We start from the raw sequence: 15,955 nt of genomic DNA on the forward strand, positions 1-15,955 counted from the left end.
GGGGTTAACAGTTAACCGTAATGAAGTGGAAGAAGCCTTGCTGCTTGGTTTCTATTCACACTGAGAGCTGTGGGAGAGCAGTCAGGACCAAACTATGGCTTGAATTGTTTTTGTATAGATTCAGTAAACACCGAGAAGGGACATCAGCTGCCAAAAATGCATCCTTGACTGCAAGTTTGTCCATTGCTATAGCTAAAAGAAGAATCCTTCCATATGAGGCCATTTATATTGTGCGCTGTGATTGAATTTAATCATTATTAATCTTTGGTTCTCTTCCAAAATGTGTCTCTTATCCTGCCTTACTTCCCTCTATGAGCCTGGTTCTGCTGGAGGCTTCTTCCTCTTAAGTTTTTTTAGCGTTTTTCCTTCCCACTGTTGCCAAAGCGCTTACTCATAGTAGGTTCATCTGATTGTTGGAGTTTTCTCTCTATTATTGTAGGGTCTTTACCTTACCCTATAAAGCACCTTGAGGCAACTGATGTTGTGATTTGGCGTTTTAGAAACAGACTTTAATTAAGTTTAATTGTAGCTATAAAATAAGTAAAGAACACACATCAGGCACAGCACAGACACTCTAAAGGAACTTACATCTGGTGACGTGCATGAGATCTGCCAATTGGATGGGTAGAAGGGTATAAGCTGAGTCATCGGCACAGAGATCAGCTGATCTGCTGGTATCGTAGATGAGCTTCACTTCACGACTTGCCTCAACTCTCAAAATAGAAGTGTCTTTCTTCTCTACAGCTCTAGGATGCTGCAGTGTGCGTCGCGCTCTCCAGACACTTGGAAACAAAACAAGGTGAAACGTTTTGAAATTCATGCAAAATTCAGTGACGGCTGAACGCTCTGGACTTTTGGCTACACATGTCTGCATACAGGATAAGAGAGCCTGTGTCACTAGATACGACTAAGCTCCGGGGCCTCCTTTGCACAGTGTTTTCAAAGTTGCCTAGTTTGGATGATTGCACACATGAACAGCCATAGGGTAAAATAATCCGCTCTGTCTACTGAATAATCTCAGACTGCTCCTGTAATTTGTTTATATGCCTCAAATGATTGTTTTGCATTTCCTGTGACGGGCTTGTTTTGCTGTCCACGGAAAAAAAAAACAGAGCCAGGAGCCAGTTAGGTTAGCTCAACTCAGACTGGAAACGGGGGAATTGAATGCAGTGACTTAGTAAGCATAAAAGTGAAGGCAGGCAGATTTCTTGACAGTGATACTGATGCAACGCGTTCTCAACATGTTCAGCTATTCATGTAATAACAAACAATATTAATGCAATGTAACTTTTAATAACATAAGCTCCAAACCTCCTTTTGCTAGTCCAAATCTTCCCTTTGCATAGTTGATTACAGCTAAATTAGATTTGCTGCTCATTCAAATGTTTTGCCACTAATTACTTTCCATATATTCGCAATATAACTTGAGTTTTAATTCCAAAAATACCGTCAGACAACCTATGTCTAGCTTTCTGTTCCAGAAATCAGTTTTTCTTGTTCAAGATCGCCTGCAGGCCTCTTTAACAATTAAGTGTAGTGACAGTGCACACAGCAAATAAGCTGACAGAGCTATTGGACTTTGTAATTATAATTTCAGTGACAGCTCTTCCTCCTGCTCGCGCTTTCACATGCAAACACTCGGGCAGAGCGAGAGCGAGCGAGAGGCAGCAGACAGAGGAACGAGCAGACAAAAGCATGTTTGTGTTCATGAGAATGTGAAGCACAGTGGGTCTCTATGTATGGAAGCAGTGTCAGGCTCGTCCCAGAGAAACCAAGCAAAAAGGGGAGGGGTTGCAGTCAGGGAGGCTTTAACAGACTCTTGTGGTTGGAGCATGGTTGCAATACTACACATATATAAATGAAAAACAGTCTTTTACTCTTTTACAGGGAAATCAGGGACTCATCAGTAGCAGAAACCTGATCTTTTGTGGCATTCAGCTCAGTAGTGGTGGTTTCATTCATCGTCATGGTTTCTGTATCAGTTGTCAGGCAACAACGAGCCAAGAAAGCAGTGTCATCCTTAGTTAATAAAAAAGCATAACATGTTCACTGAGACTTTTATTTTTTATTTATCCAGCAACTGAAAAACATGCAATTGAGACCATTTGACATCTGCAGACTTTCAGCTTCAATTTAAGCAGTTTTATGTTACAATATGTATGCATTGAAGCAGTTGTGTTTTATATACAGTCCCTCATTTTCAGACACTCAAAAATAATTTGAAAAACTAACAAAAATTTTAATCAAAAACAATTATGTTTAATGCAATGGCTGCCTGAAGTCTAGATCCCATGTACCACTGTTCACATGAGTACTGGACCTACCTATACAACAATTAGAGTGCAAAATAGGTCATGCATACTATACTGTTATAATCAGCTGCAAAAATTTAATAAATTTGGCACAATTTTTACAATATTAGGAAAGTTAACTATCTTGCATAAAGTAAAAGAAATGAGCTTCCATAGTTGAACGAACATAAGGTGGTGATCGCTGAGAGCACAGAGGGAGCTAAAAAGAGAAAGAAAAGAAATTAGGGAGAGTAAGAAGGGCACACATCAATAAAATGACAATATTCAATATTCCTTTATTTGTCTGTAGCAAGCCCAAGACTGCACATTTTCAGTAGGAATAAGAGTTAAAGGCAGCAGAGAGTCAGAGGAATGTAAACGGGGTGATGGGATAGAAACACTAAATGTAGCCACTCCATCCATTCTTGTTTTGTTTTGCCATTCTCATATAAAAGTACACAAAAGCAGCGCCAGTCCATTGTGGTGCAAAACAGGGAGCAGGCAGGGCGACCTGGGTCGAGAGAGGAGGCTCAGACACACACACACACACACACACACACACAACTACAACCTTCATTCTTTCAATCAGCTTCCCTCTGTCATGGGCACAATTCACAAGCTCATGAGCTGAAGCATACAAGCATGCATTCACTTGAGCACACACACACACACACACACACAAACACACACAGACATACACACACACACACAGTATTGAGACCCTCATTGTATTCAGTGGAGTTAAGGTGCATATTCCTGCTCTCTCCCACGCAGAGCTTTGTGTTGATTGAGCAAGTTGCTCTGGTTAGAGAGGAGATGAATATGACATTTAAGACTGAAATAACACACACACACACACACAAGCATGCACGCACTGTAGAAATGCTCTGTCATCATTGTGCTCTCGCCCCGAGGCTGAGATCAGGGTTCTAATCCAAATGCAACCATTAGCCATTAGAGAACAGACAAACAAATGTGACCTTAAATCAGCCTCTGGGACGATTACATTAGCCATCATATTTGCTCTGAGGCTCTGCGTTGGCCCACACATCGAGTGCTGATTTGAAGACTTAGTCGCTCTGTCAGTATCTGTTCATCAAGTCACCAGCTGTTGACTCTACTTTTTTTTCTTCTAGTGTGCATAAAAGGTAACAGGTTACTTTCTGAATGATCGAGCTTAGAAAGTAGTGCATGTGGTGTTGTAGTTTCAGGCACAAATATAACGCCCCCTTTGATGAGGCTAGGATGATATTGCTGTGCAGTGAGATGCTATTGCTTGAGCAAGCAAAGCTGCCTCTACGCTATGTAACGCTCCACAGCGAGTGGGGGCCCTCTGGTGGCAGCGGTAGGCAGCAGCACCGTTATATAGGTCACGCCGCTGATCATGGAGCTCTTCTGGGCTCTCTGTATGCCGTGTTCACTGTGATGAGACTGAGGGGATCAGAGGCAGACAGACCTGCGTGCCAGTGCCCATGATGCACTGCACAGAGCTGCTGCTTCTCGCCAGCTGCATGTATCCCAGGGACAAGCGACCGGGGGGGATGGGACAGAAAGATATCAAATGAACAGTTCATGTTTAATTTTAAGTATAATTATGTTGCACTTGTAGGATTTATAGAAGGCCCTGCTACAACTTGTCTAACTCCCCAAAGTTGCCCAAAGTGTCCCAGAGCAAAACAACAGATCCTGTCGAGTTCCCAGAGAGACTTTTTTTTGGTTTGTTTTTTAGGTGACCTTAATCATTTCAACAAAGCTAATCTGCAGCCTCAGTAAACTCTCTCAGGGACGAAGGAATCTCTCCAGGACTTTGGAAATCCTGAGGCAGCCATGTGATTGGTTGGAAAATGCTGGAAAAATTAGCATTGGCAGCTCACTATGTCTCAGCCCCTCTATCTTTGTCACCAGACTTCACAGTGCAAACCAGGGAGAATTAAGTGTGTGTGTGTGTGTGTGTGTGTGTGTGTGTGTGTGTGTGTGTGTGTGTGTGTGTGTGGCATTTAAAAATGTCAAACCATGTTATAAGTAAGCTGCAACAATTAAGAGTGAGCTTACTTGTGACAACTTTAGTTTACCTAAGAATTAAGATGACTCAATCATCATTTGTTTAATCAGGACAAAAATAATACGTGTATGTTAAAATATATATAATGTGAAATGAATGCTTTTCCAGTTTAAGGTCTGGAGCTTCCATGGTGTCAAAGGCTGAGAGGCACGTTACACCCTGGACTGGCTGCTAAACTATTGTGGGGATAACACTTAAAGACAGACAACTATTTACATCCGCATTCACACCTACAGACACACCTGCCTGTGGGAGGCAGGAGGATTATCTGGAGGGAACATGCAAGCTCCAGATAGGAGGACCTGCTTGGTGAAGTGCTAAGCGCTTCACCACTGTGCTCCCACAAAAACAGATTCATGAATATAAATATAAATGATTTAACATAGCACCTGCAAAAATATGTCTGTTTGCTCCTCCCTCTCTCTTCACCTCATGCAGATCATCGCTACACAGTCATCTGAATATGAAAGTGCGTGCAAATCCCTCGACCCAAATATGATAAACCCGAGATATGATTTACAGTCTCACTATAAAAGCTTGCATTTGACCTCATGGTGCACTTTCTTTGCTTCCTCTAAACCAGCGGCGCTGAGCGGAGCAAACAGGCTGCGCAACATGTCTGACACACTGTCAGTTTATGCCTCTGTTTTACTTTGTGTGTGTGTGTGTGGGGGTAGGGGGGGGGGGGGGTGTCCCTTTTTTCACCCACTCCTACACACTGACACACACAAAAACAAATACCCTCATACTATGTCTTTGTAAGAACAACCTTAACCCTAAAATCCTTAAAACGCACGCTCCTTTGCCGCTGGTGTGATCTCTGACCACAGCATGCCTGTGTACTGAATCTTCTGACCACTGCTTACATTTCACGTCAAAGCTGAAAAGAAGCAGATGTTAGGAGAAGGAAAAATTGTGAGTCAAAACTGTTAGCCTCAAAATCTGTTATTCAAACTGGTATTGAAGTAAAACATAAGGAAACACAGCTTTATTTAAGTGTAAATAGAGATGTAAAAAATTACTGTCTTGACTCTGTTTATAGAATTTCACGTTATCCCCCCAGAATGAATATTTATTACATCGTAGCTCCAGTGGATTACATAATAATGTGTGTCAGCTGTTCCCAAAGTGTGTGGATCATGATTTCACAGCAAACGATTCATAAGATGATGTCCTCTACTTCTGATCTGGAGCTTATATCTTATATTGGGTGGGGGGGATGGAGCTCTGGCTGTCATTTCAGTGCCAGGACATTTTCCTTTCAAATCTGGGTATACACTATAAGCCATAATATTAGGTACACCTGCTCAACCCCTCTTCTCTCTGAGTTTCTGCAGAAGACGACCCCAGGTGCCACTCCTGTCAGCTCAGAACAGGAAACAAAAGCTGTAATGAACACAGGATCGTGAAAACTAGGCAACAGATGATCTGAAAAAACGTTGCCCGGTCTCATTCTCGATTTGTTTCTCCTGTGACGTTCAGATGGTAGAATCACAGTTTAGTGTACAACATCAAAGCATGAACAGGAGATCCACATCATGGATGTGCAGCTGACAAATCTGCAACAGATTGTGATGCTGTCATGTCAACTGGGACCGAACTCTGAGGAGTATTTGCAGCATATTGTTGAGTCTTTGCCATGAAATGTTAGGACAGTTCTGAAGGCAAAAGGAGGACCACGGTGGTATTTGCAAGGTGTACCTATTTCTCTGGCCAGTGAATGTAGAATCCTGCTCACAAACTGTTTTTTTTTTTCCCCTCTGGTCTCCTCCCCAGTCGAAACCAGGAGTCACATGTTTAGCCGCAACAATTTCAAAGTCCTGAAATTGTTGGGTTTTCTCTGTTTTCCTTGAATAAGTGCAGGGTCTTTACCTTACAATATAAAGTGCCTTGAGGTGACTGCTGTTGCGGCTTGGCGATGTATTCATAAAATTGAATTGAATTGAACTGAAACACACAGAAAAGCCAACAAACAAAGAAACTGTCATTTTCAGTCATTTCACTAGGGGGAGACAGTCACAAAGGTTTGCATAAGCAGGAGTAAGAAGTGCTTTTGTTTTGCATCCATATTTTACACCCTGCAAGAAGAAGCTGGTGTTGACCCCGAATAAAATGCAGTGCCCATATTCATTGTTATCATTACATGTCAGATATCTTCATTTATGATATTCTCTGATGTATTTTTAATCGTTTTCTGGACAAATGGGAGATCTGCGAAACCTATATGAAATAAAAAGATTATCAAAATAAATCCATCGACTTGTGGTGGAGAAAAATAGACTGAATGTTAAATAAAATCCTCCTCTGGGTTAAAAGATCTTCCCTTTGGGGCCTTCTTGTTATGGTTAAAAGTCTGTGTTTTGTCCAGATTGGTCCTGTTTTTTCTCTTCAGTCAGTCTCCTCTTCCAACTCTCTGCTAAAAACCAAACTCTGGCAGCAAATGACCTTAAAGAAAGGAGATGACTCTGTGTCTTTGTGCTTTTCCATCCCACCCTGACGGTATGCTATTGTCATCAGCTAAGTTTTTCTCGCTGTTTTCCATTGTGAAGTCTGGGAAGTAGGTGGGCTGCTTGCTGCTGCTGCACACAGCAATATTAGATTGAGATAATTTAGGAACCTCTTTCTCTCATCGCTGTAGATTTTGTTCTTTCGCGCTGCCATCGTTGCAACTTAACATTATTTCAATTCTCACCTTTCTTTCTCTTCCCTCTTCCCGTGACCAGACCATGGCGGAGTACAGCTCTCTGCTCAGCGACCTGTCTGAAAACATCACCAACGAGGACTTGGAGCAGCTCAAATCTGCCTGCAAGGAGGACATCCCTGAGGACCAGAGCAACAACATCACCTCCTCCAAAGAGTGGTTCAGCTACCTGGAGAAGAATGACAAGCTGGCCCAGGGTGAGAGACATAAATTAGATCCACTTCTTGTTATGGTTCTTTTCATATGTGGCTTAAATTGATGTCAGAAACACCTTTATGAGCCAAAAAATCTCCTCTAATAATGCTTCCTAATGCAGATAACCTGTCGTACATCGAACACATCTTTGAGATCTCACGGCGACCGGACCTGCTGACAAGGGTGATCGAGTATCGCACCAAAGTGCTCAAGATTTCTGAGGATGATGAGATCGACACCAAGCTCACACGCATCCCTTCGGCCAAGAAATACAAAGGTAGCACGCTCTGTCTTAAAAATTGAGAAAGTTGAATTTGTTTATTTGAAAGATTGTTCCCTGTTTGGTTTAATGTTCTCCCAAATCTGATCTAGTTCTGCTCTCTAGTGGCTCAACCGAATAACTGCCTGAACAGCTTCTTCAGTGATCTTCATTCTCAGTAAATGTATGAAACGGGCTGATCTGCTCATAAAATAGATTAAAAAGAAATCGTGTTTTACATGGTTATACTTGATGTTGTAATCATTAACCAGTAATATGTAAAGTCACAACTAAAGCTTCAGCATTACTGGAAGACCAATATGTGAGAAATAAAGTAACTATTATGTCGTATCAGCCGCATTTCAGTTTCCTCCGTTTCCCCTTTTTTATTTTTAAATTAAATCTCATGTTTTACTTTCAACATTTTAGACACAGATTTAATTATGAGGTTGAAATATACTGCTGGTATTAAACAGACTGCAATTTCCAATAGACTGCAATAACCTGTCAGCTTTTGAGAGGTTAAATTAATTCAGAGGCTTCATGTTGAACTGAAAATGTTCATTTCCATTCTCTACCTATTCATTTATTTAGTTTTTTGTTTAGTTTATTACAATATTTTTGTCTTGTAATAGAGTGAGGTTATAACAACATAAAAATGTGAGGACAATGGTCAAATAAGTCTTGTTGTTTCCTCGTCATCATCATCATTCTTTATCTTTCCATCGAAGTTTGTTCATCTTGTTTAATTACTAATAATCAAAGTGCTACAAAAATGTGACACTGACATAACTAATGATTTTATCAGGCAAAAGAAGAAGAAAAATGTAATCTTTTCAGATCGTTGCTGTAATGAAACTTTTAAATTACAATAAAAAGTTAAAAAATTAAATTAAAAACAAAAATTTAAAGCTTTCAGCTGCTGCCAATTGCCTTCAAATATGTCCTTTAATTCAATATTTTTCTCTTTTCTGGATGTTACTTAGTAAAAATAAAAGGCACCAAAAATGTCATGAATGTTCTTAGTCCTGCTGTTTGTATAGTGATGAACAAATTCATTAAACTGACACATAATGTAAGGACATAATGTTAAGACACTAACTGACATTAGCTGCCCTTAATTGGCAGTACTCATTTACTAAGTACAAAATTAGATTTTTAAAGATAGAACATAACTAACATTGTTATTTGGGAGTTTTCAATTTTAGCACTTTGCAAAAAAAAGTAAATCACATTAGAATCTTTTAGAAAAAAGCAACTTTTGTTTGCTAACTTTTAACAGCTGCTTGCTAACTTGTGTTATTACTAGAGAATAGAGACAGAAGAACAGGAATCAGAGAGAGGAGCAATCCCACAGGGAGACAGATGTGAGGACATGGACAGCTTGTTTTTGCTGGTTTTTATGACGGTGCATGTCACAAACACAAGAAAACGCAAATACTTTAGAAATCTTTTTAAAAATTAGTTGAAAACTAAAAATTATACTGTTTTGCATTAGGCAAATAGCAAACTGAATTCACATTCGTATGCCCAAATTTGAGCTGGCACACTGGACTTCAAACATAACATTTAACAAGTTTCTGGTGGAAAATCTTTCTAGCGTTGTCGGCACATTTTTGATGAGAAATCAAAGTTTATTCTGATGCTGTGTATTGTGTTAACGCGAAGCAGCAGAAAACGTTCCTTATGCCTGAAACTGAGTCTAGTCTTAACAATAGCTATAAACAGCTATAAATCGAGCTGTGTGAGTCGGATATCTGTAGAAGCATTTACTTTACGTGAGAAAAGACTTAAATCATTTGTTTTTAATGTGCTGTCTTATACTTGTTGTCTTGCACCTTTTGAAAGACCAGGTTTCTTATGATTACCCTTTCTTTCTCTCAACTCTCTTTTTCCAACATTTCACCCCTCCGCTGTGAAATAAAGACATCATCCGCCAGCCATCTGAAGATGAGATCATCAAGTTGGCCCCACCCCCTAAAAAAGCATGAGGTCACGAAGTCCAGCCCTGATCTTGGCACCTTGATTTCTTCACTCCTGGCACTCCAGTTATCCAATCAACCGTCTTTGGCCAGCCCTTCCTTCTTCACCCCTTCGCACATCCAGCCACGTACCCCCACCCCCTTTCCCTGCATTACCACATACCAGAACCACGCAGGCCGCCACCAACACAAGCAACCAATCCGATCATAGTGACGCAGACTCTTCCCAAGCTGTGGAGAGACTGGAAGCTGCAGAAAAAAAGACATTACATGAAGAAATCTGGAGACGGACCAACAGAGTATGTGTGTGGAGAGAGAGAGAGAGAGAGAGAGAGAGAGAGCCAAAGTCTGCCCCCGATTAAGGCACTGAGTGGGTCAGTTCAGAATGAGTGTGATCTTTGATACTGTGTTTATTGCAACCATCTGTGTGTGCATGACAGTCAAGGTTGTCAAATTTAAAACAAAGACTACATCCTCCCAAGAGGAAGCAGAAATTACAACCCCCTGCCTCTAAACTAAACAATGGCTCATTTATTTTTTCCAAAATCTAATTTTAAAGAAGAAGAAACAGAAATACTAAAGGTGTATATGGATTATAGGTATAATGCAATATACTTAGACTAACAGAATTAACCACTAGTTAAATGTTTCTATTGTTTTTTTGCCTTGAATGTGCAAATTAGCCAAAATGTCACAAACAATTGTGTAAAAACTACTGAACTACCATGTAAGAAATGTAAACAGTAATCTGCATTATCAGAAGTAATTTTAAAATCAAAACTGCAGCGATTAAAGCAATTAAATATTAAAAGTAATCATACATAACATATTCCTCTGGTTCATTTCTGTGACAGGGTTCATGTAATGTGCAGCTTAAGCTGCTTAAAAGAAGATTAGCATTAGCATAAAGACTGGGAATACTGGAGTGGACAGCCTGTCGATAGCCTAACAAATTAAATTTAAAATCCTTCGAAGAACTTTTTGACAGAGTCAGACTGGATGTTTCAGTCTCTTTCAGATCTTTAAGATAAGTTAAGCTAATCAAACCCAGTGTTAGCTAAACATGAATCCGGCAGCCGATTTGTTCCGCCAGCTAGCTAGGTCACTGCTACAAATGCCTCCATGTTACACAAATGAATCAGCAGCACCAGTTATTTAACATTTGGCATGTGCATACCAGGTTTTATTTTGTTCTATTTGCCGACTTTTTTAACCCATGCTCAAGAGAAGTCAACCTTAGAGAAGTCATAGTAGCAGTGGTTCTCAGGTACTACTGAAGGTACCTTATAGAGAGGGTGATCTTATTGCACATATTCTGTTTGTGGCATTACCTTTGTGGTTTTTATGTTGTTCTATAAAGCACAACAGTGAGGCCACGGAGTAAAAATCCCATTCATATTCTCCATAGTGGGTTTGAGTACGAGCCATAAAGATGGAACACACCAAAGGAGGCTTACCTTGAGGTACAAGTATGAAACGATGGTGTGTGCTCCTGTAGGAACAGGAAGTCTGTATTACATCAACTTTGTTTCAATAGAAACTGCTTTATTCAAGATGTCATGGAAAAGAGATACTTGTTGGTGTTTAAACCCATGAACATCAGGTTCCTTACTGAGTAACACAAAATTTAAGAAAGCACCAGGACAGTTATTGCAATCAGGAACAAAGTACTCTTCCAAGCTATGCTAACCGACAAAAAATGAATAAGAATACATTTGAGAAGACTAGAAGGTTTTTTTGAGTGAAATCTATGGAGAAAATGAATGAGAAATTCACTTCCAGAAATTGGGTATGTTGTTACTGTTGACCTCTATTTAGAGCAGCTAACATTGTGTCATCTAATGTCATAATAAGGTGATTGAATTTATTCTGTGCAACCATGGCAACCCATAGACAATATCTTAGCCTAATAACATTAGGTAGATAAGCAGCACTGGTGCTGTTTCAAAGAAGCAAGGAATCAAGGTAGACGTTTGCATACTAATTACTGTCAAACTGGCTAATGAAAATCTTATTATTATAATTCTCAATTCACTTCTGGTTAGCATTTCGTAGGTACACTACACTGCAACCTGGATTTGTGAATGGCTTCAAAAATTTGGGAAGAAACCGTGAAAAACGAAACACCGTATTTCCACAGATGTGTAACTATTGCCTTTGAATATATCATAGTTTATTAAAAACAACAGTTATCAAGTTACCACATTGTTGCCATTTTAAAAACAAATCCAGAAAAAAGTACTTAATTGACTATTATTCAGCTAATGGTTTTATATTCATTCCCTTTCAGCCCCGTCCACACAGGAAACAACCATAGAAAGTCACATTCAGAGACTCAAAGTGGGAAAAAAAGGAGGAAAAAGTGCTTGCTGCACAAAGTGGGCAGGTCTTAAGTTAAACTTGTCTCAGTTTAGCTCAAGCTCAAGATATCACTGTTTGACATGCTGACTGCTAGCGACTAATCATCAGTAAATCGCCTCCTGTGTGGATGGAGCTATACTGTTAAATAAATCATTATTTATCATTTTTCATGAAGTCTTAGTATTTTAGAGGAAGCTTTATGAAGTTGATTTACATAGGAAAAGCCAATATCTGCCTTTAGCTCACAGTCATAGCAAGAGTTATTTAGATATAAAATCTATAGCAGTCATTTCTATATTATTGAAGTTTTTTTCCATCACCTGTTAGCATGAAAATCTTTTGTATGAGCTGATTAGAGACGTTGATATACAAATAATATATTACAATATAATATAGCAGAAATAATATATTGAGAGCTCGACTAGCAGCAAATTTCCACTGTCTGTGCCGACTTTCACCCTAATTTTAAGTAATCAGTATCATGAGTTGAAAGTAAGATGAAAGACAAACTTTGGACTACTCTAGAAAACTGAAAAGTATATTTTAACAGAATATATAAGATATCATATATACTATGTAAAAAGATTCCCATGCGGTATTTATACATACAAGTAATTTTTTTTCGTTTCATTTGTTGCACAGGAAATAACTGACCCGCATGTGATTTCTCTCCGACTGGTAGACAAGTTAAGGCCTCTGGGAAAAATAAAGGTTCAAGTCAAGGTGCAGAATGGCAGAAAGCATCAGAAAGAAAGACAAAAAAACATGGCATGTGACAGTAACACATACATTTATTTAAGTGTACATAATTGTGACAAGGATCTCTAATGCACACAGCGGCTCATAACCTAACCTAAGCTGACTATGCCTCTCCTGCCATGCACCAAACACAATCGCTAGCAAGACTGTTGAAACTAAACTATAATAACTGCTCTTTTGAACACTGTGTATCTCTTATCCCCACGATGAAGCCTTAGCAGACTTTGTGTTTACCCCTAAAAATTTTCCAGAACTGTGAGAGTTTGTGTGCGAGGCGCACGCACGTCAAGTCGATCACCAAACGGCTCTCACTTTTTTTAGAGAGTGACGCTACTTTTATTCTGAAATTTGCTAAGGACTTCAGTGTTAGTGTGTACAGAATGTTTGTGGTCTGTTTCTGCACCTGTCTTTGTTGTCCTCACAGCTGTAGGATCCAAAAATGAGGCAACCATATATAAATCTTATCAGTGTATGACTAGTTATTTATTCCAGCCCCGCTACCGCCCCGCTTCCCTTCCACTCCGACCCCCAGTGCCAATGACCAAGACTTTTATTTCGATCACAGTTTTTGTGATCTGCTTCTGTTCTATTTCTCCTTTTCTTTTTGTATTGCTTGACGTTTATTGTAGTGTTTGACTGATTTGTATCCTATGCATTTATGTCTGTAGGAAAACTGCACTGTAACATAACCTCCCAACAAACCGCTTAATCTAAGGAACTGAGCTCTTTAATTGTGACTAGTCAGGGTGTTTGACAAAGATCCTGATATTCTTGTGTTGACATTGCATGATGTATGTACTGGATGGAGTGGCACTTTTAAGGAACTGTGCAGTGTTTGGAAAGAAAAGTGTTTGTTTTCCAATGTTCATTGTTTGAAACTGGGGAATTATACCTTGTTAGACCAACTATACTGTAAAGCTCTCATTCTGCTCTTTAGCAAGCCAAGTCTTAGTCAAAAGTCCTTTAATGAATGCAATCATATGCTGAGGTTAACCACCAACGCTGGACATTTATTTTTTATATATAAAGCATCCAGCTAATCAAGGGCAGATCAAGCTTTTTATAGTACTGGAATAATCCACCTTTAAATACTTTAACACTGTTATAGATACGCTACGTGTTAAATCGATCTGAGGTTTAGCTTTTATGCGTTCAGTCCCGTTCACCAGTTGGGTCCATAGTAAAGTATATCAATACTTATTGAACTGATTGACAGGAAATCTGGTGCACACACTCAAGTTCACCCGAGGATTGTGGCCCCATTCCAACATGAAACTTATGACACTGACATTATTGTGAACACGTTTTAATTTTTTTATTTATTTATTTTTGGTTGGGGGGGGGGGGGAGGTTATAATTATTCAACAGTGGATGGTCATGAACATTGTCTAAAACTTGTAATCAGTTTTCAATCATTGATTCTGCTTAGTTTTCACTCTGTGTGTGCAGTGCTGTGATATATCGGCCAACCAATATTGACAGATAATGGCTGTTTGTATGGTGGCCCTGAGCAGTCAAATGCACTGAAACTCAAGAAGACAACAGGAAACAGAAGAAAAAACTCTAAATCTAAGGAGCATGGGAAGAAAAGCATCTGGAAAAGCTCCTGGTGGAGAGTCTGGATTTAAATCTGGGGCTCTCCACCATTTGACCCTAGAACTGAAGAAGCTTCTCGAATGACCATACCATATTAGCACAGTAACTTATGATAGTGACTTCTACATTTTTGACTTTTTGACAACATCAGCCGGTTTCTGAGTTAACAAAAAACCCTCACTGGTTGTATTGCTTTAAACTCAAACCTTCACACAAGGAGAAAGTAAAGTAGACGTGTTTTTGGTAAACTTTTTCTTAAATGAATAGTATCACCAAATGGATTTTAGTTGAACAGTGTCAAAGTATTTCTGGGTGGATTTTCCCCTCAGAGTCCAGACTAGGCCGGACCCCAAGTGAAGCGGTGGCTGCCCTCCTGATTTAGCCTGTTGAACACAAAGTGGGACCACTGCATCTATCAGACCTGAACCATGAGCATTTTGTCAGGCAAGGGGAGGCAGTTGTACTCACTGCTATGACCTGTGGGTAATGGTCTTTCAGTGTTAAATTGAGTGAAATTATCGGCCATGAATGTTTAATCGCCACTTACCATTTCCTGTGAAGAGATCTTTTTTTTTTTTTTTTTGGCATGTGTTTCCAATGTTGTTCAAAAAAAGTCAGCAAACGAAGATTAGAAGATTTTTTTTTCTCTTTATTTATTTTTCAACTGCTTTTTCAACAGCAGTTTGTGGATTTAGATGTATGTGACTAAGTGGCTTTTGTTTTTTTCCTCACTCTCAGAATTTAAGTAAGCAATGGAAATAAAACTATGTGGTAGTTTGTTAGTAGTTTGAAATAAAAAAAATCAAACTGTCTGATGATCTAGCTCCTGATTATAGCTTAATTTAAATGTTTTAATTGGGGTTATTCATAGTCAGCAACCGAAATGTTGCTGTGCTGCACCCTTTTGTTGTTTTTGTGCTTTGTTTTTTTCTTTTCCCTTAGCTTTTTCCTTTGTAGCCACCGGCACATAGTATTTTAACATATCAGTCACAAATGATGTCAGATTTGGATTTCCATGTACCAAGTGCATATCAACTTACTAAATGCTGCAAAAGTTTTAGCCTACTAAAATACTTGTCTATTTATGGAAAATTCACAATTATATATGAGTGAGCTCAGAAAAGAGGTGGACATTGTGAAAGTTTTCAGCATGAAATGCTAACAGTCAATTAAAATTCATTCAAGAAACTTTTTCCCTTTAGGACTTATTTTTTTTTGTCTCTCTCTCTTTTATTTTAATAGGTTGTAAATATGTATTTTGAATATATATATCACTGTGTTGGGATTTAAATTGATTAATTTATTCAATGCCTATATATTGTTGTTGTTTTTACATATCCTAATTTTGTTTTACTAACTGGAAACAAACCAAGGGGATGAACACATTGTGCTTAGTTAAGGAGATCACGCATCAACGTTTTTTTCTAATTCGTGTTATTCTCTTTCATTTATGTTTTGCTGTTACAGCTTTGGGTGAAGTTTTTATATATTAAAAAGTGATATTCATTTAATTGTATTTACTGATATGTAACATTATGTTTTACTGTGTTGTAATTGATCAGGTGTGTTGTGGTCACTGCTTGTAAAATAATTTGATTCAGAGAGTTTCCAAATCATGACAAAAGACAAAGGTCACAGTATCACATTCTGCCATTTTGTTCACGTGAGGTATGTTGTCACTTCGAAGTTGCAACACGAGCAGGACATATAAAAGGTGCGGACATATGTAAATGTAGGTGTATATACAAA

The 15,955-nt window shown here is 39.0% G+C and overlaps 1 protein-coding gene across 1 annotated transcript in view; it reads left to right on the forward strand.

The window, feature by feature from the left end:
* pea15 (proliferation and apoptosis adaptor protein 15) overlaps positions 1–15,397 on the forward strand; it is a 61,848-nt gene extending 46,451 nt beyond the window's left edge. The window contains exons 2-4 of the mRNA XM_082519972.1: positions 7,077–7,251; positions 7,371–7,526; positions 9,435–15,397. Coding sequence (XP_082376098.1) covers positions 7,080–7,251; positions 7,371–7,526; positions 9,435–9,499 — 393 coding nt within the window. The 5' untranslated portion in view covers positions 7,077–7,079 and the 3' untranslated portion in view covers positions 9,500–15,397. The remainder of the gene's footprint in view (positions 1–7,076; positions 7,252–7,370; positions 7,527–9,434) is intronic.
* The last annotated feature ends 558 nt before the right edge of the window (positions 15,398–15,955 follow it).

This window comes from Aulonocara stuartgranti (assembly GCF_965226115.1).
Source record: "Aulonocara stuartgranti genome assembly, chromosome: 3".
Classification (NCBI taxonomy): domain Eukaryota; kingdom Metazoa; phylum Chordata; class Actinopteri; order Cichliformes; family Cichlidae; genus Aulonocara; species Aulonocara stuartgranti.